At 49.8% G+C, this 25,677-nt stretch overlaps 1 protein-coding gene and 1 long non-coding RNA gene across 4 annotated transcripts in view; both read right to left on the bottom strand.

Moving 5' to 3' along the window:
• Positions 1–1,788: 1,788 nt before the first annotated feature.
• LOC311421888 lies at positions 1,789–3,154 on the bottom strand. The gene is made up of 2 exons (XR_014685098.1): positions 2,607–3,154; positions 1,789–2,402 (listed from the first exon to the last, which is right to left on the bottom strand). It is a non-coding gene; the product is annotated as an uncharacterized lncRNA (long non-coding RNA).
• A 9,571-nt stretch (positions 3,155–12,725) lies between these two features.
• OLFM1 (olfactomedin 1) overlaps positions 12,726–25,677 on the bottom strand; it is a 31,353-nt gene continuing 18,401 nt past the window's right edge. For 2 of the 3 annotated variants that reach the window (XM_084494215.1, XM_084494214.1), the window contains exons 4-6: positions 23,428–23,647; positions 17,632–17,738; positions 12,726–14,480 (exon numbers count right to left, since the gene is read on the bottom strand). In XM_084494215.1, the coding sequence (XP_084350341.1) occupies positions 13,806–14,480; positions 17,632–17,738; positions 23,428–23,647 (1,002 nt within the window). In that variant the 3' untranslated portion in view covers positions 12,726–13,805. Of the gene's footprint in view, positions 14,481–17,631; positions 17,739–23,427; positions 23,648–23,842; positions 24,203–25,677 lie in introns of those variants that run through there. The other variant, XM_084494216.1, reaches the window with a different exon arrangement.

The raw sequence follows: 25,677 nt of genomic DNA, 5'->3' as shown, positions 1-25,677 counted from the left end.
CTGTTGTGAGGAGCTGAAACAAAAGATGAATAGGGAAGAGCCTGAACGATAAAAAATAACCTCAATAATACAGGTCTTCAGGTGCCGCCTGCTCTTTCTCAAATCTTTCAAGGCTGATGCACGGCGATTCAACACCACCTCCAGACCTGCCTCCCCATTTGGGGCTGACATCTGGGATGGGGTGACTGGGTACTCCATTATTCCTGGTATTATTACTTGCACCAGGGCCACAAGGGTGTAAAATGCCACTGTTGATCAAGGGAATCTACCACCTGCTTGGCATGGGAGAAGGGGACAACCCAAATGACCCCTTACAAACCTTCCTGGAAGGGCTTGCGTGGCCCAGACCCACTCACCCCAAACATTGTCCTCAAGCTTTGCTGCCGCCTGGCACACAGCAAATTGGAGCGGGACCTTCTAAATATAGAGGTTTTCTAATGGCTGCAAGTGGTGAAAATATCCCGGCTCCATTTATCTTTGCGGGGGAGCACTATGGGGATTTAATAATTAAACTGTGTGCATCCAGTTGCTATGGAGCTCTTACCAGTCCCTGCATCCATCATCCAGAGGAAAGTGGGTCAGGGTGGCTTTTCGCAGCCACTGGTTCCCAAATCTGGTTCCTCCTTCCCAGACCAGTGACCGAGCCCATCATATGGTGGAGGTGGCCACGGATTGCACCAGGCTCGGTGCTGGGTGAGATCCCACAGGGGGCCCCAGCAGCATTTTGGAGCTCCTGGCTTCATAGCCATAGCACGGATGAGGCCATGGGAATCTCCACCATGTCACTGCGACTGAGCTCCGAGCCTGAAAGAAGCCCTTAGAAAATCTGCCTTTGTTTTTCATCTCTTCAACACCGTCAGTCGTAACTCTAAAAAACAAATAGAAGAAAAACCTTCCTTGCTGAACACCACAGACCGGGTTGGTTGCTCTTTCTTTCCTTCAATTTCTGGCTGCAAAATTCCAAGGGAAATCTCAGAGAAGTTCTTCCTGGAGATAGACATGCTCTGCTTCACTCACCTTCATTTTTTTTGTGAAAGAAAGCAAACGGCCCTGCTACCCTGCGAGCGATTCTTTGGAAGAGAGCATTACAGATAAAACACATCCCTGCTCCTTCCTTCAAACCACTCTGGGAAATACATGTGGATTTCCTGATCACCTTTAGCTGGGTTTACGTAAAAGGTCACAGCAGCTGTGTCCTCCCTGGATCCAGGGGAGGGGAAACCAATACAGACAGCCGAGCAGCTGTCCTCAAGGTGGTTTTGACCTTATCAGACGTAGGCAATGCAGGAAAGCACATTAAAGAAAATATTGCTGGTGCAATTAGGCAGATGCCTCTGAGACTGGGACAGTGAAAGCTCCTGCACAGCCAGCATGGGCTGTGATGTGGGCTGGAGCTACAGCACGTCTGAAAATTGCCAGGCAGTGGAAAGCAGTGGGATATGTGCATATATTACAGGATTAGCAGTAATCTCCCAGACCCCTGTTTGGAAGAGTCAGAGGGATACGTTATTATTGCTCATGTTCAATGCAAGAACTTCAAGATTTTCTTTAATCAGCTGTACCGCTGGTGATGATTAGTGTTTTGTTGGCTCAGAAATATGCTAGGATGGGTTTTGGCAGGCGAGTCTGTCCCGAATAATCACGGGGTGTTACAGACCCGCTTGCTGAGTGCATTAGGAGGAAAAACGTGTTCCTACAGGGCCACGCAGCTCCTGTGGGACTTCAGGACAAGATAACCCCAGTCCTGGCAGGCCTGGAGTCCTGCCAGGACTCCTCCCATCACTGTAATGTAGGCTCAGGGCAGAGGTGGCCCCATAAAAGCCACCATGGTGGTCAGGAAGGAGAGCCTTCCACTGGGAAGAGGCGATGTGGGAGGCTCTGCTCGGTCCCAGATATCTGCTCAGTCAGGGAAAACAATGTCAAGTGGCTGCCAGAGGTTTTGCAAGGCCCAGAAAGGTGCCTGGGGACAGGGCAGGGGCAGGGCAGGGACTTTGCAGCCTCAGCACAGAGCTGGGGCATCGCAGTCGCTGAAGAAACAGCCGAAAAATTCCCAGCCCCATGCCTGGGCTCCTGTGAGCTCGTTCCCACTGCAGGGCTGAGCCGGGACTGGACCGATTCTAAGCCAAATGCAAAGCCCACTTAATGAAGCTTAATTAAAACACGGAGCCTGGTGCCGGCCTGCAGCTGCAGACGCATCAGCAGTGCCATTAATACTGGGGGGTGCTGGCAATTAGCACAGTGCTGGCAATTATTTGTTTGCTGCTTGTGTCAGGCTTGCTGTGGGTTTTTGCTCCTCAGGAGAGGGCTGCAGACCCCACGCACCCCCCGAGCTGCTGCAAACTGGGCCCGGCTCCAGGTCAGAGCTGAAACATTGTCAAAAGTGCACCCAAGGCACAGCCAAACTGCAGGGAAAAGAGAAAATTGCCGAATTTTAATGTAAAGACTAATAGCGCAACAGAAAAAAAATAATCCACTCTTTGATATTTTCTAAACAAAGGGGTAGTCCCAGAGGCGAGCTCAGGCCCTGCCAGGGAGGCGGAAAAGCACATTGTGCAGTTCTGAGAGTTTCCAGGGCTGTTCTTTGCTCCTGAGGTTATACCTCCTACATTTATTTATGTGCCGTGGACTTAATTAGATGTTCTCCTGTCTCAGGCGGCGGCGAGATGAATCAGCACTCCCGTGCCCTGCAAGGTCTCCGCTCAGAGCAGCTCCGGCTTGGATGGAGGCTCGGAGGGGAGTTTTGGAGGGGAGGCTGCTCTCACCCCACTCAGGACCCTGTCCCAAATCCGCCCAGCACCGCATCGTCTGCTCCAGTCGCAGCAGCGCTGCTGCCAGAGGATACAAGCGAAGACACCACCACGCTGTCGCTTGCATCTTGGGCTGAGGAAGTCCAAGGCCCCGTGGGCGATGGGCTCACTGGAGTGGGAGGTGTGAGCGGAGCCCGTCCTGCCTCTCCTGCCCCTTGCACCCCAGGGATTTGCCACAGATCAGCTGGAGCTTACGGTGCTAAAACTTGTCAGGCAGAAGAACCAGGGAAAGCAGATGAAAAGGCTCCTTCTGATTAATCTATTTTTTTTTTTCTTCTGCCTTTGCTGATTATATTCCTCCTTCTGCACCCGCTACTTGAACACACAGCCTCCACTTCTAAACCCCTTCTGGCATCAGCATCACGTCCTCTTTGCAGCACCAAAGCCATTTATCCAGCGCCCCCTCCCCATTCATCACTGTGGGTGCCCCAGGTGTGCACCCACAGGTGCAGGGCAGGGCTACGGGCACCCCGCTCACATCACAGAGGTGCTGAGCAGCACCCATCACCTCGGGGCCATGGATGGGCACCCATCTCCTCCAGACAGGTCCCTGGCAAGGCAGAGCACCCAGAGCATGTGCAGGTGCAGCAAAGGGGCCCTGGCTTCTCCGTGCTGTGTTCTGAACTGATCTTCTTCCAGCAGAAGGACTGTTCTATTGCTGTTTTTTTTATAAGCTGTGCCCACATGGTCATGTTCAAAGTGATGCAAGCCTGAATTAAGTTTTACACATTTTCCCCGCTATCTGGTTTCATTTTTCTTCAGCGCTTTCCTATAGCGCTGCCAATATCACATTATAAAGCAAACGCGTGACTCTGTCAGCCAGATGCCTGAGCTCCAGCACATTTATCAGCTACCAGCAATTCTTCCTGGCTCTGGAGAGGGGCTGGCCATCGGTTCCTGCTCCGACAGCATGCAGGGGGCACGGAGCACAAAGCAGGTGCCAGCGCCTAGGGTATGGCACAGGCTGCAGCCATTCTTCCCAGCTCCCTTTCGCTTCCATTTGGGCAGGGTTTGTAGCTAGCAGATGGGAGTGGGCTGCAGCATTATTTGATTGCTACCTATTTATGGCACTCTCACAATATTCTGTTCAACCAGGGCAAGAAGCCATTCGCAGAGGGTTGGACGTGTGAGTGGGAAGTTGTTAGGAGCCGCTTTTCTTCTGCCTGCTGATTATGCAAGAGAGGACGGGGTGTCCCACCTGCAGCATCGGCTGGAGCTTTGCCTGGTGGGGGCAGGTCCCTTACGGGGCTGCAAGGGCCGTGCCACCCATGTCTGCTGGGCTGTGGTGGCCTCCCAGGGACGGAGGAGACAAGGCACCCGCGTGCTCACCCGGCTGCGGGCCCTGTGCCGCACGGTGCTGCAGGGGGTTGCAGTTTGCTCCTCGTGCAGCCAAGCTCACTGCAGGCAACGCTCCACCAAATGTGGCCAGGCTTGGGCAAAGAGTCCTCAGATTCACATCTTCAGGGAAAAATTGGGATTTGGCAAGAGAAAGGGGTCTGAGCATCCCCTGCACCTGCATCCAGCTGCCCGCAGGCATGGGGACGGAGCAGGGACCGGCTGTGGGAGCTGGGGTCAGAGCAGCCCTCGCACCACACCGGGGCTGCTGCTGTTATTACTTCCACGGCAGAGGCAATATGATTTATTGAAGCTTTTTTTATTTCCCAGTAGCTCATCCAGTGTTGTGTGTGTAAGGAAGACAAACTGTCTCATTATTGTCCTGATCTCTAATCATGTCACATTTTCAGTTACTCTGCAGTCACGGTGACATGTTGGTGTTTGGGGCTGCTCTGATGAAGGAAAAAAAAAAAAAAGAAAAAAAAAAAAGAGGGGAAGGAGTAAGGGAAGCTAATGCAAGTGTGATTCTGACTCCAAACTGGCATTTTCCTGGCTTTCCCTGGAAGACCAACACACACTTAAAGGACTCTGCTTGGGCCCATTGGTGTCTCAGCGCAGACACCTCCACCTCCGGAGGGCCTGAGAGCACAGCACAGACTCGTAAAGTCTCCAGAAATCTGAATCAAGAAGAAAAATGGGATTTTTTCTCCCTCCATATAAGGAGGCAACACATGGAAAGGGGGAAAACTCTGAACCCAGCCATCTGGGAGCTAGCAGGGTGCTCTCAGAGAGGCCTTTTATCTCCTCCAGTGGTGAATGCTCACCTCTATAAGCATGCTAACAGCACACTGATGTACAGACAGGGATTTTGGTCCCGATGGTGGAGTTCCTCCTTGGGCTGGGGATGCTCCAGGTGCTGTGAGGGCTGCAGGCACAGGGGTGAGCAGCGCTGCGGGCTCTGCCTGCAGGGCCTCTGCATCACTTGCCTGCAGGATGGTTTCCATATCTAGGGCAAACATTTCACACAAAATACTTATTTTATTTTATTTTATTTTTTTTTTTTATGCTATCATTAAGTAAGGGAATAATATGACCAGATGCTCTGAAAGAGACTGCTGGATTCATCAGTGAACAACAGAGAAGCTGTAATGATTAAACATATTACATAGTGAAAGACAACAGAGGATTAATTTCAGCACTTAATTAGAGTACCTCTAATCTTCCTTTCCATCACGATTTTCCTTCTCTTCCCTTCCCTGCTTTGTCCACATGTGCTTCCAGAGATCATCCTTCAGGGAAGAGGGAGGTGTGAGATATGCCAATGTTTATTTTAACAGCTCCTTTTTTAGGGATCTGCTGCGAACATGCTCCTCCTGTTGAACAGGCTTGTTGCTATGGGGTAAAGTGATCCAAGTTCCCCAGTTTTGTACTTTTTCTCCCCTCTGCTTACACGCAGCTCCTGTTCCTGGCTGGCTGTGTGGTGGCACTGGAGACACCCCTGGGACTGCTCCCATGGCACAGCTGCAGCCTCAGGAGCACCTGAGGGCTCCCAAGAGGATCAGGGCAGGGGTGTGGGTGTTTGGCCTAGCAGCGTATTTCCAATACTGATTTAACAGATGGGAATTATAATATTAACACCGCATCTAATATTTAAAATGCAAAACATCTTAGAACAACGCTGAGGACTATCAGGTCTGGTAGCCTGCTTCCAGAAGCAGCGACCGCTGTGTGCTTTCAGCAGAAGGCAGCGCAGCTCCTACCACAGCCCATTAGGTAGCATCACCCCTAGGACAAATCTCTGCCTGACCCTTAGCTGACAACCATCGTGCGCCCTGGTGCACGAGGGCTGGCTGCCCTTACGCAGCTTTTATCCCATCTGCTTTGACTTCAGAGGCTATTTTTATGCCCGAGGCTGGAACGTTTTACAGTTCTCTGTCCCCGATTTGCTCGTGCTGGGGATGCTCGCCCTGGCTCCCAGCCGGGCATGGGCAGCGCTCGCCTGCTGCTCGCTAAGGTGGCGAGGGGGAGCTTTGCACAGGGTGTGAGCATCTGGCAGGCACGGAGCAGCCTCTACTCGCTCTCATTACCATAACGCAGTAACGATGTTGGGTAATTAAAAGTCTGACAGTTTTTCCTGTGCAAAACACCGGTTTATTGAGTTTTTGAAAGAAAGTGTTATGGCTAAAATCTGGGCACGGGGCCCTGCTTGTTTGCAGCAGCTTTCCCTCCCCTCTGTCTTCCCAGCAGTGACGGATGTGCTACAGGCACCTGCACCTCAGCAGCGCTTGTGTCTGAAGCTGTTGGGCTCTTTGGGAAGCTCTGCAGGAATGTGGGAACTGCTCAGCACCCTGCCTTCCCCAGGGCTTCTTTCCCTCACAGACATGAGTGGGGTTTTGAACTTGAACTTGGACTTTTCCTCACTGCAACAAAAAACCTGCGTGTGGGTTCAGGAAAGTGGATTTGTGCTGATTCTGCCTGCTCTGTCGGGGGAAATTACAGGAAAGCAGAAATGTGGAACTTCTGAGACATTTCTCAGCTCTTGCCCGAGCTCTTCAATGCAGTCTGTTGGTCCGCAGCTGAAGGCTGCCAGCTCTTGAGCACTGTTTGCAAGAGGAAATCTTGTTTGAGAGCACAAATATTTGTGCTCAAAGACGCTGAGCCTAACCTCACACCTTTCCTTCCTGCAAACCCCTCCTGGATTACAGGACTCATCTGAGTTTTCACTTCCCGCTTTGCTCCCCGAGCACTGTCCAAACCCTGGCTCTTGGGGCCACCAGATCCATGCGTGCTCCCTCACCAGGGCTCTGCAGAAAGCCCCGTCCCCGCCTGCATCCTTCCATCCATCCCTGCACTGAGATCACCCCGTGTTTCTGCCTCCTCATCCTGCTGGTCACAAGAAGCACCACCAGGAGCCTGGTGCCACCGCCGTGCTTCCCTGAACCTTGCTCCCGCAGCTGAGCACGGCTGACTGCCCTGTGCTCATGGCCAGCATCAGTGGCAATTAGTGCTCAGCTGCTAATTTAAAATCCCAGCACAGCTCTTGAGACTCACCCTTGCGGCTTCACATTGCAGAATTGCAATAAAACTTTAATTGAATGCCTCCTGCACAAGGGGACCTCCCTGAGCTAATGTCAGCCCCTCCGAGTGACCCTTTGCAGCCACAGTATGTCTATTTTATTATGGCATGCCATGGCCAATTTGATGGGAAAAGGAGACTGCTTGGGCCGCAGAGAGGGAGCGCTTTAACATTCATTCAAAGTGACAGTGCCCTAGTGCAATATGACTGGTAAATGCTAAATTGCCACAGATGGCAGATTTATGTTTCCTTTCCCCAAGGTCCCTTGCCTGCCTTGCTGGGACTCGATGTCTGTCTGAGGGAGGACCCACACTGCTGCTGCAGGTGCTACTTGGCCTGTGGACACTTTTTTTTTTTTTCTTTGTAGCTGGATTCTCAGAAAGTATGATCCTCAGAAATGGGAAAGTATGCATAGAAAAGCATAAAAAAAATTCCTGGAATCAATGAAGTCTTTAAAAGCCAGATCAAAAAAGCCAGGAGGAAGGCGAGAAGCAGAGCTCAGCCCTGGCCTGTCGAGAGGGAGCTGATTCACTGCAAAGCCACCCCAAAGCTCTGAGGACACTGGGGGCCAGCAGGGAAGAAACAGCCCGTGGGTAAATGGAGAAATGGTCCTGATCCCCTGCCTGGGTGCTGGCTGGTGCTCTGGGATGCTGCTCCCTGTGCTGGGGTGCAGCTGCCTTATTCCTCCCCGTGGGGCACAGCAAAATCACGAAGCTGCCACTGCCCGGGGTGGCTGTGGATGCCTGCACGGTGAATGCCTTATGTAAGCCCTCCTTTGCATTCCTCCTCTCGTTCTTTTTTTGGTTTTATTTGACAGATTTGCTTAAAAAACAGCGTGGGAATACAAATGACATGTTCAATCCAGATCAGCTCTCGGCTTTACAACATCCCAAAGAACATAAGCACCACGTTATCAGAAGTCCTCGGCGCAGGCTGAGAACAAAAGCCCAGAGCACGGCGCACGGCAAGGCGATGCTCGTCCTGCATGGCACTGAACTCTCCTCGCAGCTCTGCCCCTGCCAAAGCCACATCCCTCGATGGCTCCCCTCGGTGACGAGAGCCTTCCTGGGGTGATTAGACAAGATTCTTAATGACCGTGAACTTGTTCAGCCTGCCGGGCCTGGGGACTGCTTTGCAGGAGGAAGGAGCTGTTTGCGGTCGGTTAAAGCTCGGCGCAGCTGAGGTTTTGTTTAAAGCCTGCTGCAGACAGGCTACGTCCCTCCTGCATGCTCTCTGGGTGAGAAGTGGAGACAGTCATCTCTTCTAAATGGCTTGGGACCCATTTTTAGGAGGTTTTAAGCAAATCACTTAGTCCCTCAGCCTTCACCCCAGGACAGGGGAGCCACCGTGGCTCCGGCACTGCCTCCTCCTGCTCTGCACCAGCTCCGCAGAGACTGGGAACAGCTCGGCCCTGGGCCGCCCACCTCCCTCTTTTCTGGGCCACCAGCAGCAGACGCACCCGAGGAACCCAAGCAAAGTCTGTACAGCTCAGAGCCTTGCAGGAGAGACCCATTTTTCTTCTGTGCTCACGTCTCGGAGCTGCACTCCTCCGGTGAACAGCTTGCGCAATACAGCGAATATAATCCATGCCCATCTGGCTTTTATTTATTCATGACGGGCCCGATCCTGCAACGTGCTGCCGGAGGAGCTGAGCCTCGCTAACTCCTGCCAGCCCCTGCACAAACAGAGGGGCTCAGCACCTCCCCTCATCTGGCAGGGACTTATCCAGGGTAAATTGATATAAGGAGGGATGCGCACATTTGTTTTTATAGTTACGGTGCAGTAAAAGTGGACTTATTAGGACATCAGCCCATAATTGCCCTCTTAATGATTCTTACTCTTCTGCACTCATTCAAAGAGAGTTATCTCTATTGTGTTAGGTACAAAAAGTGTCATTGGCATAGTTTATGACTTTATTAAACCCAAGGATTTAATATTAATAGCTATCAGCTCCTCAGCTATATATCCCTAATGAAGGAAATGTGTGTATTTGTCTAGGTCCAAGGTAATTTGTAAACACAAAGTATTAAAAGGCTCAACAATTCCAAAAAGTTTTAATTGGAAACTCACCAAATTGCTTGCAACATCTTAATGCTTCAATATGGAACTCCCAGATAATGAGGAGCTAATTAAGGGGCCAGGATTCATTTTTTTATGATAACTGTCTCCATATGGGCTCTGCATTTGGTGCTTGCAGAACTAATGAAGGTCAGAGAAGGAACAGCAAAGAAAGAAAGGGAAATTTTGAGCTCTCGGTGTTGTGACAATGCTCAGCAGCTGCCAGTATTTCTGCCTGGATTGGAGGCCAGGTGTGGAGTGAGCGGCACATAATGGAGTGGGACAGCCTGGCCATGCACTATCGCAGCACCCAGCTGTATTTCATAGCCCACAGCTGCTCCCGATGGGCTTTGCTGCTGGTGGGGAAGTATGTAGGGATCCCATGTGTCAGAATAGGAGCTTCCCCTGTGCACACAAAGCCAGTTATGCCTGTACCAGAAGCAGCCGGGAGCACCACAGGATTCCCAGGGTGAATCTCCCTAGGAGGAGCTGAGCCTGTTGCTGGTGCCCATGCTGGCCAGCCCCAAGCCACTTTCCAGGAGGCTGTAGCCATGCAGGAGCCACACCATGCCCCAAAACTGTGCCAGTGTCCTCCGGGGCAAGGACTGTGGCTGCAGGGAGGAGGACTTGTCTCAGGGTGAGGAACAGAAAGGGCTGGGGGAACTGCAGAAATGGAAGCCAGCCTCGTGACTCCACGAGCAGATACACTCCATTCATCCCCAGCTGGAGAGCAGTGCTCATCCGACTCAAAGGACAAAGAATAGAGGAAACATGACAGGCAAACTTAAAGCTGCTGTTGTTTGCTCAGATTCCTTGCCAGGACTCGTAGGGCTGGGAGCAGACCCTGGGTGCTATGGAGCCCTCTGAGCACAAGGCTCCTCTCTGTCCAACTGAAACACCCACAAATAACTTGTAATCTGCTTTTAAATTAATCCCTTGTAAAATATTAACAACACATAAACAGACATACAAATGTACGGTCAGATGTTTTTCTGAAGTAACTTGCTGACTCCCATGACTAAATTTGGACGAGCAAGCCTCGTGCACCAAATAATTAAGTCATAGGCTATAGAAAGCAATCCTCTGGGACGTACTTGTCTTTGAATGGCTCATCCACTTGAAAAGTAATACATACCATTAACTATATGACCATATGGCATCCATTTATAGAATATTGCACTACAGGCAAATAGGACAAAGGTACACCCCTTAAAGCGCTTTTCTCATCTCATTAACTTTGGGTACATGTTACAGAAGAGCTGCTCTGCCTTTGTTGTGTTCAAGGACATTTTGTGCTGTTGAGTCTTGTATTAAATGAATTGCACTAGGAAAATTAGAGTCTAAATGTAGCTATGCCCTAAAGCAAACAGCATTATTTTGCCTTTCTGTAATTCAATTTATTTTTTGCAGATCAATGTTTTCAAGCAAATTTGTTCTTTTGTCCTCAAATCTTGCTTAATGACAAAACTGACTTTGGGTAATTTGGTGCACAAAGAGGCCCGCCAGTGCTTTGGTGCTAGCAGGTCTGGGTGGTGCCCTGCTATGCGCATCAGTATACCCAAAACAGCCACGTGCACTTCCCTGGAACTGCACAGATTGGCTCAGACAACCTCTGTGAGCACCGACAGAAGTTCTCGAGAAGACCCATCTGGTGCTCAGCGTGATGCACTCAGCTCCATGGCTTGCAAAAGGGCAGGAAGCAGAGTCTGCAAAGCCCAGTTGCTGGGACAATAGGCAACACCAAAAAGCAGTCATTTGTGTCCTACAGCTGACGGTGGCTGCGATTCAGCACTTCAAAAAGACTGTGCAGGAGGAACAACCCTACGCACACAGAAGCTGAGCCATGAGCACGCTCAGCTTGCTGCAAAAGCTCAGTCCCTCTTGTAGGCATCAGCATCTGCCCCACTGAGTCCTGCAGCTGCTGCATCCAGCTCTAAAAATTATAAGCATGCTGTGTTCCCTTTAAATTAATTTGCACTGAAGAAATGCATTTGTTAAGTAGAAGTGAGTGCAGGTGCCTTAAAGGTTTTTGGCTTGACATATTTCTCTTGTACACTGAAAATCAATATTTCTGCCAAGTACACTGTGGGTCTATCCCCCTTTCCTAACTTCTTGGAAGGAAAACCACTGCTATATATTAAAGATCTCCACAAATGTGGTGGTCCAGTGCACTAGAAATATAATTCGTAGTAGAGAAACGAGTCCTCAGAGATGTTCCATTCTGGATACAGCCAACATCTCAGTAAGAGGAGCAGTGCTGACACAGGGCAGTATCTCAAACCCACATAACTGGCTCAGACATCTGCACGTGGAGGATCATTCATTGCTCATGGTTGAACCCAGCTCTGGGAACCACTTAATGTCTTTTTTTTTTTCTTTTTTTTTCTTTCTTTCCCCTCTCCTCCTGCTGAAGAGTCCAGCAGAGACCTTCCGCAAAGGCCGAGAGGTTGAAATCCGCACACACAATTAGCAGCAATCACCTGTTGCTTACATTTAATTTCCGGACATTGGCGAGCCTCTCTCCTTCCAAGGGCCCAAACACTCCAGTCTGCTGAGCTTGAAGGCTGAACTTCAGCAGCAAACATAGCTGTTCACATCCTACTTTGATGAAAACAGGCTGCTCAGAAAAAGAGGCAATGGTCTAATGGCACCTTTGCACCGTTTGCAGGGCTCCCTGGCATACCAGTTGCACATGAGCTGTAGCACTGGGGCTCCTTGGCAAAGGCAGGATGAGGCCTTTCCTTTCCCCATGCAGTGTGGGAACATGCTAAGCACTATTCTGCCTGCAGGCACCTGCAGGGACCCCGGGCAGTGGCAGCAGTGACCCAACTTGGTGCTGGGTTCCTGGTAAAAGGAGCCCTGCTAGAAACTTGCAAGGGGATAGCAGAGACGTGTGGGATTTATTAAAGGTGGTTGCGATGAGCATGTTAGCATCCAGCATCCTCAGTTCCAAATATTAAATGCTTTAGGAGTGTTCAGCTGGAAAAATGCCCTGGATCATCTCGAAGTGTGTGCTGCTGTGCTGCAGCAGTCTGCAACGCCGTGAAGTCTCCGCCTTGGCAAAAACAAGATGAATGATTGCGTGGAGTGCTCAGGCCCCAGCAGCAACTGTTGCTTGTTATAATAAGCATTGCAGTGCTGGCTGCATGAGATGGAAGACTTTTACTAGTGCAAGACTAGCCAGACCATGATGAGAAGTGTTCTAAGTGCCTGAGAAGGAAAACGACCCAATTGCATCATGCAGCACGAAGAGAGCCCTGCAGAGGAGAGAGCAAAAGCCTCCAGCCTCTGCTTCCCAGTTGCAGATGGGCATCCCGTAATACTTGATTCCAGACACTAGGGAAGTCAGGATGGTTGCTCAACCATCACCCCAAAACCCACAATACCTCCTGTATCCTGCCCCCATACACCTGGCCACTCGTACACAGAACACGCAATGACCAAAGCAGGGAAGTCTCCTAATATTTTTATTGTTCCTTAGATAACTGTGGATAGTACAAAGTTTTCCTCTTAAAAAAAATTAATTACCTTCACACTTCCATAAACAGAGCTTTCCATGGGAATCTGATGCCACAGAATTTCCACGGAAGCGATTTCCAACCACCATAATGCTATGTAGATATTATAACAGTAAGAGAATATTCTTGTAATTATCAACATGAAATTGGTTACCTGTGTATAAGGGTGAACACTGATCTTTTTTTCTTTTTAGAAACAAAACCATCATTTATTAATCCAAACTACATCATTGCATTTACAACATTCATTGCATAAACTGGACATACAAAGTTTTGCCACCTCTGGTAAATAACAGACATACATTATACAATATATTTGCTGAATACATAAGTTCAAACAATATGGGTACAACAACTTGTTCATAATACATACTTAAACCATCGTGTTTAATAGTTACTAAGACACAGATCCATGAGCTACTTCGGGTCTCAGCACAGTTAATCTAAGTGACAAGAACACAGTTGAGAGACAGTAGCTGCAATGGAAGGCGAATAAAACTAACCTGTGATAGGTCTTGTTCAGACAGCGAGAGCTCCTCACGGGTCAGCTTTTCTGCTTAGAAATACAAATCACACATCCATCACAGCTGACCGCGATGTCGGAAAATGTCCATGCAACCCACACACAGAAGAGAGCGAGTCTCCCAAGGATAAACTTCCAACAGTCATTGCCTTACTGCTTTAGTATGTACTATAGGTTTGCTATCGGAACAGAAACAAAACAAAACCCCAAACTTAAGTGGTTCTTCAGGTGCAGTTCCAGCTGCAAGTACATGGTTAGTCATGAGTCTATAACACAGGGCCAGACTTCTAGAAATGTAGAGGTAATGCTGATCTGTCAGGTTTATGCTGAATAATCCTCCATGACGTTGGTCTTCATTTTGGCAGCTGTTTATTTATTTACTTATTTAAAGTGTGTTTCCTCGATATTAGTATTCCTTTTTCATTCGTTTCTCCCTTTTTTCCTTTTTATTTTATTTTTTCCTAAATCAGTTTCTAAACAAGGATGGACTACAACTCATCAGACCTGATGACGTGGAAGAGGGTGACATTGTAAAGTATTTGGTGCCCGTTGTTCCAGGCATAGAGGGCCCGATCCTTGGGGTTGTAGTCCAACATGGAAATGTGCGAGTACTTGTTTTGGAACGGGATGTCGATGTACTCATAGGTGGAGGCGTTGGTCTGGTAGGCGTAGTGCACCTTGGTGCCTCCCGAGTAGCCGTTGGTGACGTAGAGCGTGCCGCAGATGATGAAGGCCTCCCCGGCGCTGCGTTTCGGGTAGCTGGTGTTCCAGGTCTGGAGGCTCTGCAGGGTGTTGGGGTCCAGCTTGCTGATGACGATGTTGCCCGCGTTCTGGTTGGTGGCGTAGACGGCCCACAGCCCGTTCTCGTCCACCATGAGGTCAATGTCCGAGTGGCCGCCCCAGGCGTAGTGGTACATGTTGTTGTAGCCGGCATAATCCAGGCTGCGAGTCTTGAGAATGGTCTCTGTTTTCAAGTCAAACCTGATAATTATGTGGCTTTGGTATTTGTTGAAATAGATAGAGCCGTTGTAGACCACTTGACCGGTGCCTGACCATGGGTGAGGGAGACGGTGAGAGGTAAAGTTGTCGGTATTCATGAAATCTGCCATGGATTTGTATTCGCGGACGAAGCGGTTGTTGTGGTAGCTGTCCATGTACCAGACCTGGTCGAGAAACAGAAAAACCTGGGGTTAGGAAAGAGCAGAGACCTGCCCGAGCCCTCCACCAGGGAGAGGTGCTTCACCTTTACATGTTTCCCTAGAAAATGTTCTGGGTGCTAAATCTGCGAGGAGGCTGGCTTCATTGAGCCACCCACTGGAAAACCACGCGCCCAAAGCCTGCCACCTGCGCCCAGAAATAAACCTCAGGCTGCCACCCCAAATCAGCCAAGAAATCAAGTGAAGAGCGAAGCTTTCCCAGAGGTAAGCTGGCATCTCCCTGGGGGCTGGCACTGTTCTTCCGGAGGGCAATCAGCATCTTTCTCTGGCTAAACCCAGCACATTACACTGATGCTGCCTCTGCTGCCTCTAAGCCCCATCACAACTGCACTCAGTAAATTATAGCAGCTGCTGTGCAGAGCTCCGCTAATTTGGCACGCAGAAGCAATGAACGTAATCGCTCATTGTCAGGGAAATGCAGGCAAAGTCCATATTGGTTTAAAAATCATACACTTCTGCATCAAAAGCTTACACCGAGGCTGCTGAAATACAAAAGACAAAGACATCAAAATCTTGCTGTCAGGAGATGGGGGAGAGATTTTAGACCATGACTTAAACACTGGTTCACTGGGGACAGTGTCTAGACTTCTTAAAAAACAAAAAGAAAAAAAAAAAAAAAGAAAGAAAAACAAAAGCTTTCATCATTTGAAATCAATTCAGAGGCAAAGAAGAAAGAAGAAATATCCATCCAGTGAGAGACATCCTGTATGCCTTTGCTGCCTAAAGTTGAGACAGCTGCTTTCTATAAAAAACGTTTAGGAAGGTAAAGAGGTAAATGAAATAGCAGTGGGGAATGCCTTTAAGGACATAGATTTGGGTAATGTTGTAGTGCATGCTCCTTTTGCAAACACCTTGCAAAATCTGATCATACCAGAGCCTCAATACAGCCGTCTCCAGGGTCCATTAGAGCAGCAGACAAACATTTACACATGCCTGTGCGTGCATGCACGTTTGGGCTGCTGTATTTGAAAGGCCGAGTGAGGTCTACAAAAACTTTGTAGGAAACTTCAGAGCTCCCTCAGTACTGCCCCAGAAACACTGCAGAGGTGGAGAATAATCCTGTGGCAAATTGCTCTGGGCTTCACATCTCTGCTGTGGGATCAAGGATGGCTGCCAGAGCACCAGGAGAAAACCACGCGCATCCCTGAGCCCACGGCAGAGAAGTGCCTGCAACCTGGGAGAGCTTCTGCTGCTGGACATGATGCTGGAGAGCACTCTTTGGTTAATGTAAAGTCTGTGTTTAACTAAAGTAGCTTGGGAAATTACAAAAAATCCTGAAAACTGATTGTACCTCAGCTAATCCCATTTCATTATTTGGCATTAAATAACTCCACGTGGCAATGCACTGTGCTCAGTTTTTGGAGAGACGAAGAGAAGACCACAAGAGCAGCCCCTGTTATCAGGCTGGTGCTGCAAGGTGGCAGGATCCGACAATGTTTTGTGCTTTGGAGAAGCAGAGATTGATCGGCAGCAGCGCCTCGTCGTGCCGACTGGCTCTGAGCAGCCTTCTCCGCACTGTCCTGCCAATACACATCAATCCCGGCGCTCAGCATCCACCTGCTGTCTCGCCGCTCCTGCGAGACTTGCAATTGTGCCTGGTTGTGTTCAATGATTTCATGACATGAACAAATGACCATGAAAACCACCAAACACCTCCCGGGGCCTGGTGAGGGAAGATGGATATGATAAAGTGCCAGCGTCTCCCCATCACTGGTTTCCCACTCCGCCAGGTAGCCAATGAAGTTCACTTGGGTGATTGTGTTTGTAATAAAATCTGCAGTAGATTTATGTATTATACACACACACACGCTTGTGAAGCTTGAGATACAGTCCAGAGAAAACTGCCTGTGTACTCTCACAACAAAACACACTGCAGAAAAAGACATGGGCAAAAAAAAAAAAAAAATCCATTTTGAGATAAGACTCTCTGAAGACATGGGAAGATCTTTAGCACGTAATTAATGTACTTCAGCTGCAACCCAACTCTCCCTTTACAGATGTATAAATCATGCCTAACCCTGTTAGTGCCAAGGGAGGCAGCAGACACAGCCTGGAGGGGACAACTCCGTCCCTTCTGATGAGGAAAACAGTGTGTGATGTGGGTAAAACCTTCCCGTTCTGCTTCCAAATTGGGATTTCATGGGGTGATGCTTTGTTTAATAATTGTAAAATAAAGAGGTATTGTACTGGGAAGCCAAGCTGGCTGCTGGAAGGAACTAGCCCGACATCCCAAGTCACTGCTGCTTCATCGCAGCACACCTCCAGGCACACGGAGCCACCCCCAGTGACGGCTTCTGCCGAGCATCCCTCGTGTGCTCTTAGCTACAGAAAGCCGATCACAGGGCAAGCTCCCAAAATAGCTGCCCCGACACAGCCCTTGCCAGCGCCTTTATCTTTTGATGAAGGCTGCTTCACGCAGGAGGGAATTGCCATGCAGCCAAGGTCTGTGGTTTCTGTTTTGTTTTGCTGCCTGCAAATCCTCAGCAAACACTCGAGATATTTTCCATTCCATCAGTCATGGGAAGCCTGGATTGATTTTCAGCCAGTTATTGGCCTCCTACCTCTTTGGGATCAAAATTGAATGGTCTGAATGAAAAAAAAAAAAAAAAAAAAAGGAAAAAAAAGACCAAACCAAATCTCTCGCTGCAGTCAGTTAAACCCTCACAACATTGCAGGTGGAAGACAGAGGGACAGAGGACAAATGGGAGTTCGATGACAGTACTGGGGACACAGGCAGCAAAAAAACAGCAGGGATCAAGACCATGGGCCCCTCTGCTTTGCCCCAGCTCCCTCTGGGCTTCCAACTCCAGACAAGAAACCCAATATTTGATTTTCCATCCCCAGATCTGGTGACACATCCAAGACCAAGCAAACAGTGGCTTCACTGAGGTTCACCTGCCCTGGGAAGGGACCACAGCATGGGGCTGCTCCCCCATCGTCCTCCTGCCCTTCCCCACCCTCAGCCGAGGTTGGCAGAGCCCCACGAGGAGGATTAGGCACCTAGGGGCACTACCAGAGCTTTGGTGCTGGGATTTAAGGAGTTTTCCATGGCTTTGGTGGAGGGGGGATCACGGGGACGGCGCCGCCGCGCTCTTACCTTGTTCTCTCCCTCTGGAGCGAGCGGGTCCGTCATCCATGATCCGAATCGGGAGCCCGAGGTTTTAATTGTGATGGGGTCACTGATTCCCGTCAGCTTGCCACAAGCTGGAAAAAGAGTGCAAGGCTGGTGAGCACCATTTCCAACACCCTCTGCGGCCCGGGACTGAGCCTTCTCACGGCGGGTCTCTGCCTGCCAGGCCCCAGCACAGGGTGCTGTGCCCCGCTGATTTGAAGCTGGTTTTTATTTAATTAGAGGTAATTAGGCTAAGAACAACTGCCGGGTGCTTTTGTTTGTTTCATGCCTCTTAATAACAAGTGTCCTTATCACACTGCCCCAAGAAAACAAGCTTTCCTGAAGCAGCCACGCTGCTCGAATGGGAAATGAGAGGAGTTAGCCAGGGTCGAGCAGCCAGGTGGAGAAATTAGCTGAACAGCTCTGCTCGTTTCTGCCGTAATAGAGTGGGTGCAGCCAAGATAAAAAGACAGACGTGTCTATTCCAGCCCTGCTGGAAACGCGCATTTGTTACGGGTTATGCAGGGGAGGAAAAAAATAAAAGTGGGAAATTCTAGGCAATATAAATCTCTTCCTAGAGAAGAGCATTTACCAGCTTCTAGCTGCCACCTTCTCTGCTCTCTGCCATGTCTGCTTGCTCAGGAGACACCCGAGACCACCAGCCCACCATGGCCACCCCGCTAGCCCCAGAAGGGGACGCTGGGCACAGCAGAGGATGGAGGCTGTGCAGGAGCCTCTGGGACCCAGCCTCAGCATCGCTCCAATGGGGATGTGCACCCACACAGCACCCTGGGGCTCGGAATGAAGGGCCGGGTTGTGAAGCACTTCACCCCGTAGGTTTCATGCCCCTAGACTTAAGGTCAGCACATCTGCAAGTCCAGCTAAGCGCCTGGCTGCGTTTTAAAGCCATAAATACCAGGTGAGGCAGCAGCACCTCTCCCCTGTGAGCCTGCTATGCTGGCAGCCCACGGCAGCTCATTTTCCTTCCACCTATCTGCCCCCTGGCACTGAACCCAGTGTCCCTTTTGGGACACCCGTTACTAGATACCTGCAAAGCTACAGCCTCAGCATTGCAGGCAGCCCTACGCCGATGTCCTCTTTACGCTCATCTCCCCATTTTTCAGCCCAGCTGCCATTCTGGTCTCCCAAAACACCAGCATCTCGGCATATGTGCACGGTGTAATGACAGGCAAAGAGACCAAGCTGGATGCGACAGGAGGGGCTGCAGCCGGTGCTGAAGGCTCTGTTGCTACAGGAGCAGGCATTTAAAATCTGGACACATTCCCACAGAGCCGGACTGGCGGCAGCATCTCTTGCCAAGGTCAGCAGTGCAAGGGGACACCGGCCCCTGAAGTTCACCAGGTGTTTCTGGCTTCTCCCCTGGGATGAGGATGCTCCTGGGATGCTGAGGAAGGGGAAATGGTGAGGTGCTGGGCTGGAGAGGATGCTCCAGGTGCTGGGTCAGAATGTCCGGGGCTGGGCCAGTAGGTGGGAGCCTGCAGGGTGCTGCTGAAAGGCACGGGGAGCTGGACCAGATTGGGACAGGGTTCTGCTCGGTCACCAAGAACATGCCCCAGGAGCTCTGCACTACCCACCGGCTGCCCTTCTCCTAGCCTGGTCTCATCAGTCCCCTGGGCTCCTGGTTATGGCCACGGGACACATCCACGTACCACAGCTCCGAGCTGAGGGGCAAAGGGGCCACCTTGGCCTGGGACATAAAACAAATGAAGATTTGCCTGATCTGCACCAGTACGACACGGCCACAGGGACCATCAGCCTTGCCACAGCCTTCAGACACCAAGCAGCTAAAGAGAGCTCCCACCAGAAAGCAGAGAGCTTCCCTGGCCTCACAGGGGAATGGCAGGGGGAATTCTGCCCGGCTGATGCATTCAAAGCCTCTCAGCTCAGGAGGAAAGCAAGGTATTGACAAAGGGATGCGATGGGTTAAAATAATAACTGCTTAATGTCTGGTAAATTCCCATCGCAGAGGACCAGCCTTCCTCTAATCACAGATCTGCTCAGTGCTGCCTTCCATTATCACCGCCCTACATTGCTGTCACTTTATCTCTTTCCTTCCATTTCCCTGGAGAGAAAGGTTGTATAAAAGCTCATTGATCAAAAAAAAAAAAGAAAAAGGAGAAAAAAAAAAAAAGGAAAAAAAGCAGAAGCAGCTGATAAGGGTAAACTACTGTTGTTTGAACGTAGTGAGGCTACATCTCATACACGTTTAGCTGGAGGCACATTCACAACAGCTCTTCAGCAGTGCAAGAGGGTTGCTCTTATACAGGATGAGGTGTTTTCTGTCTTGGAGTAAATCTACGAGAGGCACTTAGACAAGAGAAAAAGTTTGAAAAGGGTCCTGGAGCCAAGTGCTTCCTGGCCCCCAGTGAGCTAGGTCCACACGGCTCTCATGGGGTTACCAGCCCTGTGGTCCTGAGCTTGGGGCGAGGGTCCTGCTTACAGCCCTGCTGCTTCCACCGCGCTCTGCAGTGTTCTCGCAGGGCTCCCAGACCGTCTCCAATATTTCATGAAACACAAGAAAGGCAAAGGCTCTGCTCACTGCTTATTTTCCTTCTGGGACCCTTTTTGATTGCCGAAATGCTACAAGCATCTCAGCTCGCTCAGGGATGAATGAGCAGGAGGGGAGCTCATTCTGGTGGCCGTGCCTGAGTGCACGATGTGGGGGAAGCTGGGACTGACGGGTCTGGGGACAATCACAGAGGTTCTGTTTCCACTCCACTTTCCCCAGCACTATTTGGGGCCCACAGGGGTCTGCATGTCCCTATCCCTGGGCATCAGCATGGATCAGCCTCTCCCAGGGCGACCCTCCAGGACTCCTTCCTTCAGCCCCAGAGAGCAGCAAGGAGATGCCACCGCTGCGCACAGCCCCTTCCTCTACCCACACCAGGAATTTTCCAGCAGCAGCAGACAACTTCCAGCCAGTTACATCGAGCGCTGCCATCCTCCCAGGATGCTCACACCCCCGCTCCATCTTTTTTCCTAAGCTCCAGCCCCCCCGGTGACGTTTAGCAGCTCAGGAGCAATTTCTCCACCAACGCAGCCGCCGCACCACCACCAGCACTGCCTCGCGCTGCCCAGCCAGGAGCCTCCCATCCCAAACACATGTGGGACAGGCTGGCAGGACCCTGCTTCTCCAAAAAGGAAGGACACGCTTGCTATTTCCCCACCTCTGCACCAGGATTGTGGGCTGGGATTCTTTGCAGGAGTTGGGGAAGGCTCGTGCCACCAGCAAACGTGAGCCTGTGGAGTGCAGACGAATTGAATTCCCCCTTGACTCGAGGAATGACAGCCTTTCCCCTGTTTGAAGGCTCCTCTCAGGAGCATTAATGGAAACGTTAAGATCCCAATATAAATAGTGATCTTTAAGAATGTAAACAGAATAACAGATTGAACGTGCCATTATTGATTTCTTTTTCCCTTCACACACATGCCAGGGTCAGGAAGTGTTTTCACTATTGATCCATCAATAATGCTTAAGAAACCCAAAATACAAAAAGGACCTTGTCTAAAGGAAATGCTGCTGCACTGTTGAGCATCAGTGCTACCTGGAGGACGGGGAGAGGCAAATGGGACAGAAGCATGGCACATCTCCTCTGCCTCCCTTGTCCTGTGCTCCCCGGTCCTGTTTTTGGTGCTCCGAGCTGTATCCTGAGCACTAGCAGGCCAACACGCACCAGATGAGCAGTGCTGCTAGCCCATGCAGGAACAAATTTAAGCTAAAACATGCTGCTTGAGACTCCAGTGCATCCCTCGGAGCAGATAATTTGCAGCAAACAACAATCCTCAGCAAACAGGGTCTCATCGTGTGCCAGCAAAGTGTCTGTGAGGTTGTTATCTGAATTTAACTCAATTAACTACCATTTTCACTGGTTTACACTCCGGAGTGATAAACAACATTGGAAATTCAGTCTGTGCTGTTTGCTGCTAAATGACCAAATAAATCACCCTCCCAGGCGAGAAGCAAATGCTCCCGGGTGCGCCCTTGCAAGACTCAGCGCTGGTCTCTGTGAGCAGCCGGGGGGGCTGCAAAGCCCCAGGGCAAAAAAGCTGCTCTGGGTGGCACAGACACAGAGGGAGCAGACAGGCAAGGGGAAAAAAAAAAAAGAAGGGGCAAAGCCAGAATGCCTAAATAAAACCTCAAAGAAATAAATACAAAAAAAAAAAAAAATCCCCAAAGTTTCTGGAAAAGGCTGCCTACAGGATCTCAGCACCCCAGCTGCCTCAGACTTAGCTGGGCTGGTGACCTGGCCGGTTTTCCCAGCTGGAAGACCTGAGCACTGGGGGACACAATGAGCCAGAACAACACAGCCCAGAGCTGAAGGGGCTAACGGTGCAAGAGCAAAACTTGGTTATTTTGAAGCCCTGAATGGTCTGGGATTTATTTCTTAAAGTCTGCCCAGGGTCTGCGGGAGGATCATCACAACGTCCCTGACTCTGGTGGAGCCAGCTTGGGCTGGGCAGCTCCATCAAAGCCCACTGGAGAGGGGCTATGAGGTCTGGGAGGGATTTATTTAAAGACCTGTCCCTAGGAAGGCAATTGCACAGCCCAGATTCAAATCCCTGATCCTGCTGCTGTTCCCCCTATCCATCATCAGCATCTTCTCGAGATGGGCTGAAGGCTACGGATGTAGCAAATGGATAGTCGGGCACCATCTCCCCCAACCAAACCCAGCCCTGCCCTCCAAAATTTCACTGGAGAGGTAGCTGATAAGGGGAAATGCAGGGAGGAGGCAGCTTGCAGGGGCTTGGAGGTGTCTAGAAACAAGCAAAAGCAATTCCAACAGCGGAGGCATGAGAGAAAGGAAACGTTACCTTGCCAAGGGTACACAGTTCTGAGAAGAGATCAGCTCTTTCTTGAAGTTACCTGAGAGTGTAATTTCATATGTGCTACCAAAATAGACTGCAGAGCAGTTAATGTGTTTAGATTACCTAAATTGCTTAACGAGAAAGTCAATAACGTAAGGAGAAATTAAATCAAGCCAACGAGCGGCAGGGAGCCCTGCAGTGGCAGGAGGCAGCACCCTCCTTCCCCCCTGCCCGGGGGCAGGACGTGGATTTTGGCTACAGCCAGGACCCCTCGGGCTTCGGGGCAGGCTTGAGCAGCCAAAGCCATCCAAAAGGCTCGGGGACATCTCCCTGGTGCTAGCACTGCTACGACCCAAGGGGTTCCCGGCTCTTTTGGGGAGGGAAGAGGTGAGGAGGGGCCCCATCCTGCACAGTCTGCACCGACCGCGAGCCCGCTACGTCATCATGCTCTTCTCGACAGTGGTTTGCAAGATGCAAAAGGAAAAAGGAAAAACTGGGTCCCCGCCTGCACGCTCGCTGCTTAAGCGGGGTGCAGAGACATTTGCTAATGTGCCAGGTCCGGGTAGCAAACGGGTTGGCCACCGATGCGTAAGCAGAACGGGTGCATGTGTTTGCTGTGCATAAGCGTTGCTTAGGAGGCCGCGTGTCGCCGCATTTCACCGCCCGCTTATGCAAACGCTGCAAAGAGTCACATGCCTACTTACGGGCCTGATCCTGAAGCACTTGCACCATGAGCAACATCAGTCGTGCAAGTAATCCTCAGCAGGACTACTCCCAGGACGGATGCTCCTTATAGCGCAGGTAATTGCAGGATCGAGCCTGGCCGGGCGAGCTCCTCTCGCAGCCAGGCGAGGCACCGGGAGATGTCCGGTCTAGCATCTCTGTCTGCAGGCGTGACGTGTGTTTTAACATCGATGGTGTTTAGCCAGTGCCACCATGTTGTTCTGAGCCTACCTAATTTTTGCATGCATGCACGAAGCCTTTCTTCAAGATTTGACACTCTGTTCTGAAGCTCTTCGTAGTCATAGGCGCCAATCTCTTCCTGGAGTTCGTTTAGAACTGACGTCAGATTCTGGACCTCCTCTTTAAACTGCAATACCAATTTTGCATCGGCTTTGTACTCTTCCAACACTGGTATCAAAGGCCTAAGTTCCTCCATTTTCGCTTTTATTGCCTGCAAGGTTAAAATAAGCTTGGTTCAGTGCTATGCGTGCAAAAATCTGCAACACTCTGCCTTGACCTGGTTGCTTCCTACGTGAGTGCAATGTTCATATCCCCAAATTATTATCATTAAAATTATTTAAATTATTATTTTGGTCCAAATGATGTATTGGAAAGAACATATTAAACAGGCTGCAGAACACCAAAATATTTGGGAAAGGCCTTTATTTGTCATTTTTAGAATGCAACATCTTAGGGTTACATGCTTCAGATCACATACACAAAGAGTTCTTTTTTTTTTTTCTTTCCAAAAAATAAAATAAAATAATATATATGCATTGACAAGGGTTTCAAACTATTCATGAAATGCATCTACAATTGCATGCAAAGGAAGATCTCGGTTGTGTGGTTCAAGGTTCCTTAGTGAGATATGGTGCTAATTTGGAAAATAATCAAAAAAATAAATGCATGGTGCAAAATGCTCTGTGGCCCTCTTTTCATGGTTACATGGGAGTGAACTGCTTCTTCAGTCACTGCAGCATTGAAAAAACTTGCTTTTAAGTTAGCCCTGTAAGCAAGAAAATGAAATACTGTTGAGGATCTAGCTCACTAACCTGCCTTATATAGATAGCCATTCATAGACAAATACGGAACTAAAGAGAAAAAAACAAAACAAAACAAAACGAAAAACAACACAAGATCTCCAAACCACTCATATTTTAACGCTGGCATTAGCAGAAACAAAATGCTGTGGCTGTTACTTAAAATGATGCTTTGGCAGCAAATTATACAAAAATTCCTCACTGTTTTCAGGCCTGCTATGAGGAACAGAAAAATCCAAGTCATTACCACATTTATTTTGCAGCAACGAAGGCTTGTTGTTGTTTCGTTTTTGTTTTTAATTAAACGAAGGCCTTGTTTAAAGGCACAGTATGCAGCATTTTGTTAAGGATGCTTTGCTCCAGCAGCTAATGAGTAGACATAAATATGCATGCACCTACCCGTTAATGAAGCATGTCAGTGTACAGGGTATACCTGGCGCTGCTTGCACCAGCCAGAGCAGCGCAGGGGCAGGCTGTGACCTCTGCCTGCCTGGTGAAGCAGCTCTGGGGTGGGACAGCATCAGAAACTGGCCCCAGCCTTGTTTCTTTGCCTCCTATTTAAGTTGAAAGGCTTTCCCTCCTGTGGCTGGCGTGTGGGGAATTTGTTTATTTTCTTAGTGGCTCGTGCTACCTTGGTGCAAGTTCCCTGGCAGGTGATGGGGAGGATTAAACTCATCCGAATGGGGAAGAGCAAAAAAAAAAAAAAAGGAACTCATGCTCCACTCAGGGAAATGGGCCTGGCATCCTGGCTGTGGAGCTCAACAGGGTCCTGGGGATGGGGAGCGGGGAAGGCAGAGTTGGTGGAAAGTTTTAAGAGCCTTCTTCCCAGCTTTTTATCACATAATCTTGGTATTTCGGCATTTAGCGTATCAATTAAGAAATACCTGGTTTAAAACACCAGTCAGCTGGGCAGCAGGATGGGGATCAATGGGACGGGTCCCCAGATTTCACTAGAAATCTTCCAAATTTGTGCTTAGTTTTTAATCCAAAATATTACTGAAGTGTAACATTACAAATTGTACTGGCAGCCTCCTTTGGGCAATTTCATTTTGGTCATGTTCTTGAAAGTTGCTGCATTGGCAGCTTCATTTAAAAGGCTGATTTTTTCCTCCTAATTTGCGTGACACCAGGACAAAAGGCACACCAGTGACCAGAAGGCCCAGGCTCTGCTGCCAACATCCTGATTCAAAACTGGACGTTTGCACCCCTGAAGATGCTCAGTTTGCCAGTCTGATGACAGATGAATAGCCAAACATTGATTTTTTTTTTGGGGGGGAGTTGTTTGCTTGACTGATTGCCCCACTGATGCAACCTCACCAAGGAGGGCAGCAAAGGGGTGAGAGTCTGGTATGTAGAGAAACATACACAAAGCCTCTACTCTTGGCTCTTCCCAAGGAAAACTGGAGCTGTGCAGGGGTGGGGATGGGGACAGGACAAAGTC

The sequence above is a fragment of the Aythya ferina genome, assembly GCF_964211825.1.
Source record: "Aythya ferina genome assembly, chromosome: 20".
Lineage (NCBI taxonomy): Eukaryota > Metazoa > Chordata > Aves > Anseriformes > Anatidae > Aythya > Aythya ferina.
The sequence above is the reverse complement of the archived record's forward strand: the minus strand, read 5'-3'. Positions and strand labels throughout refer to the sequence as shown.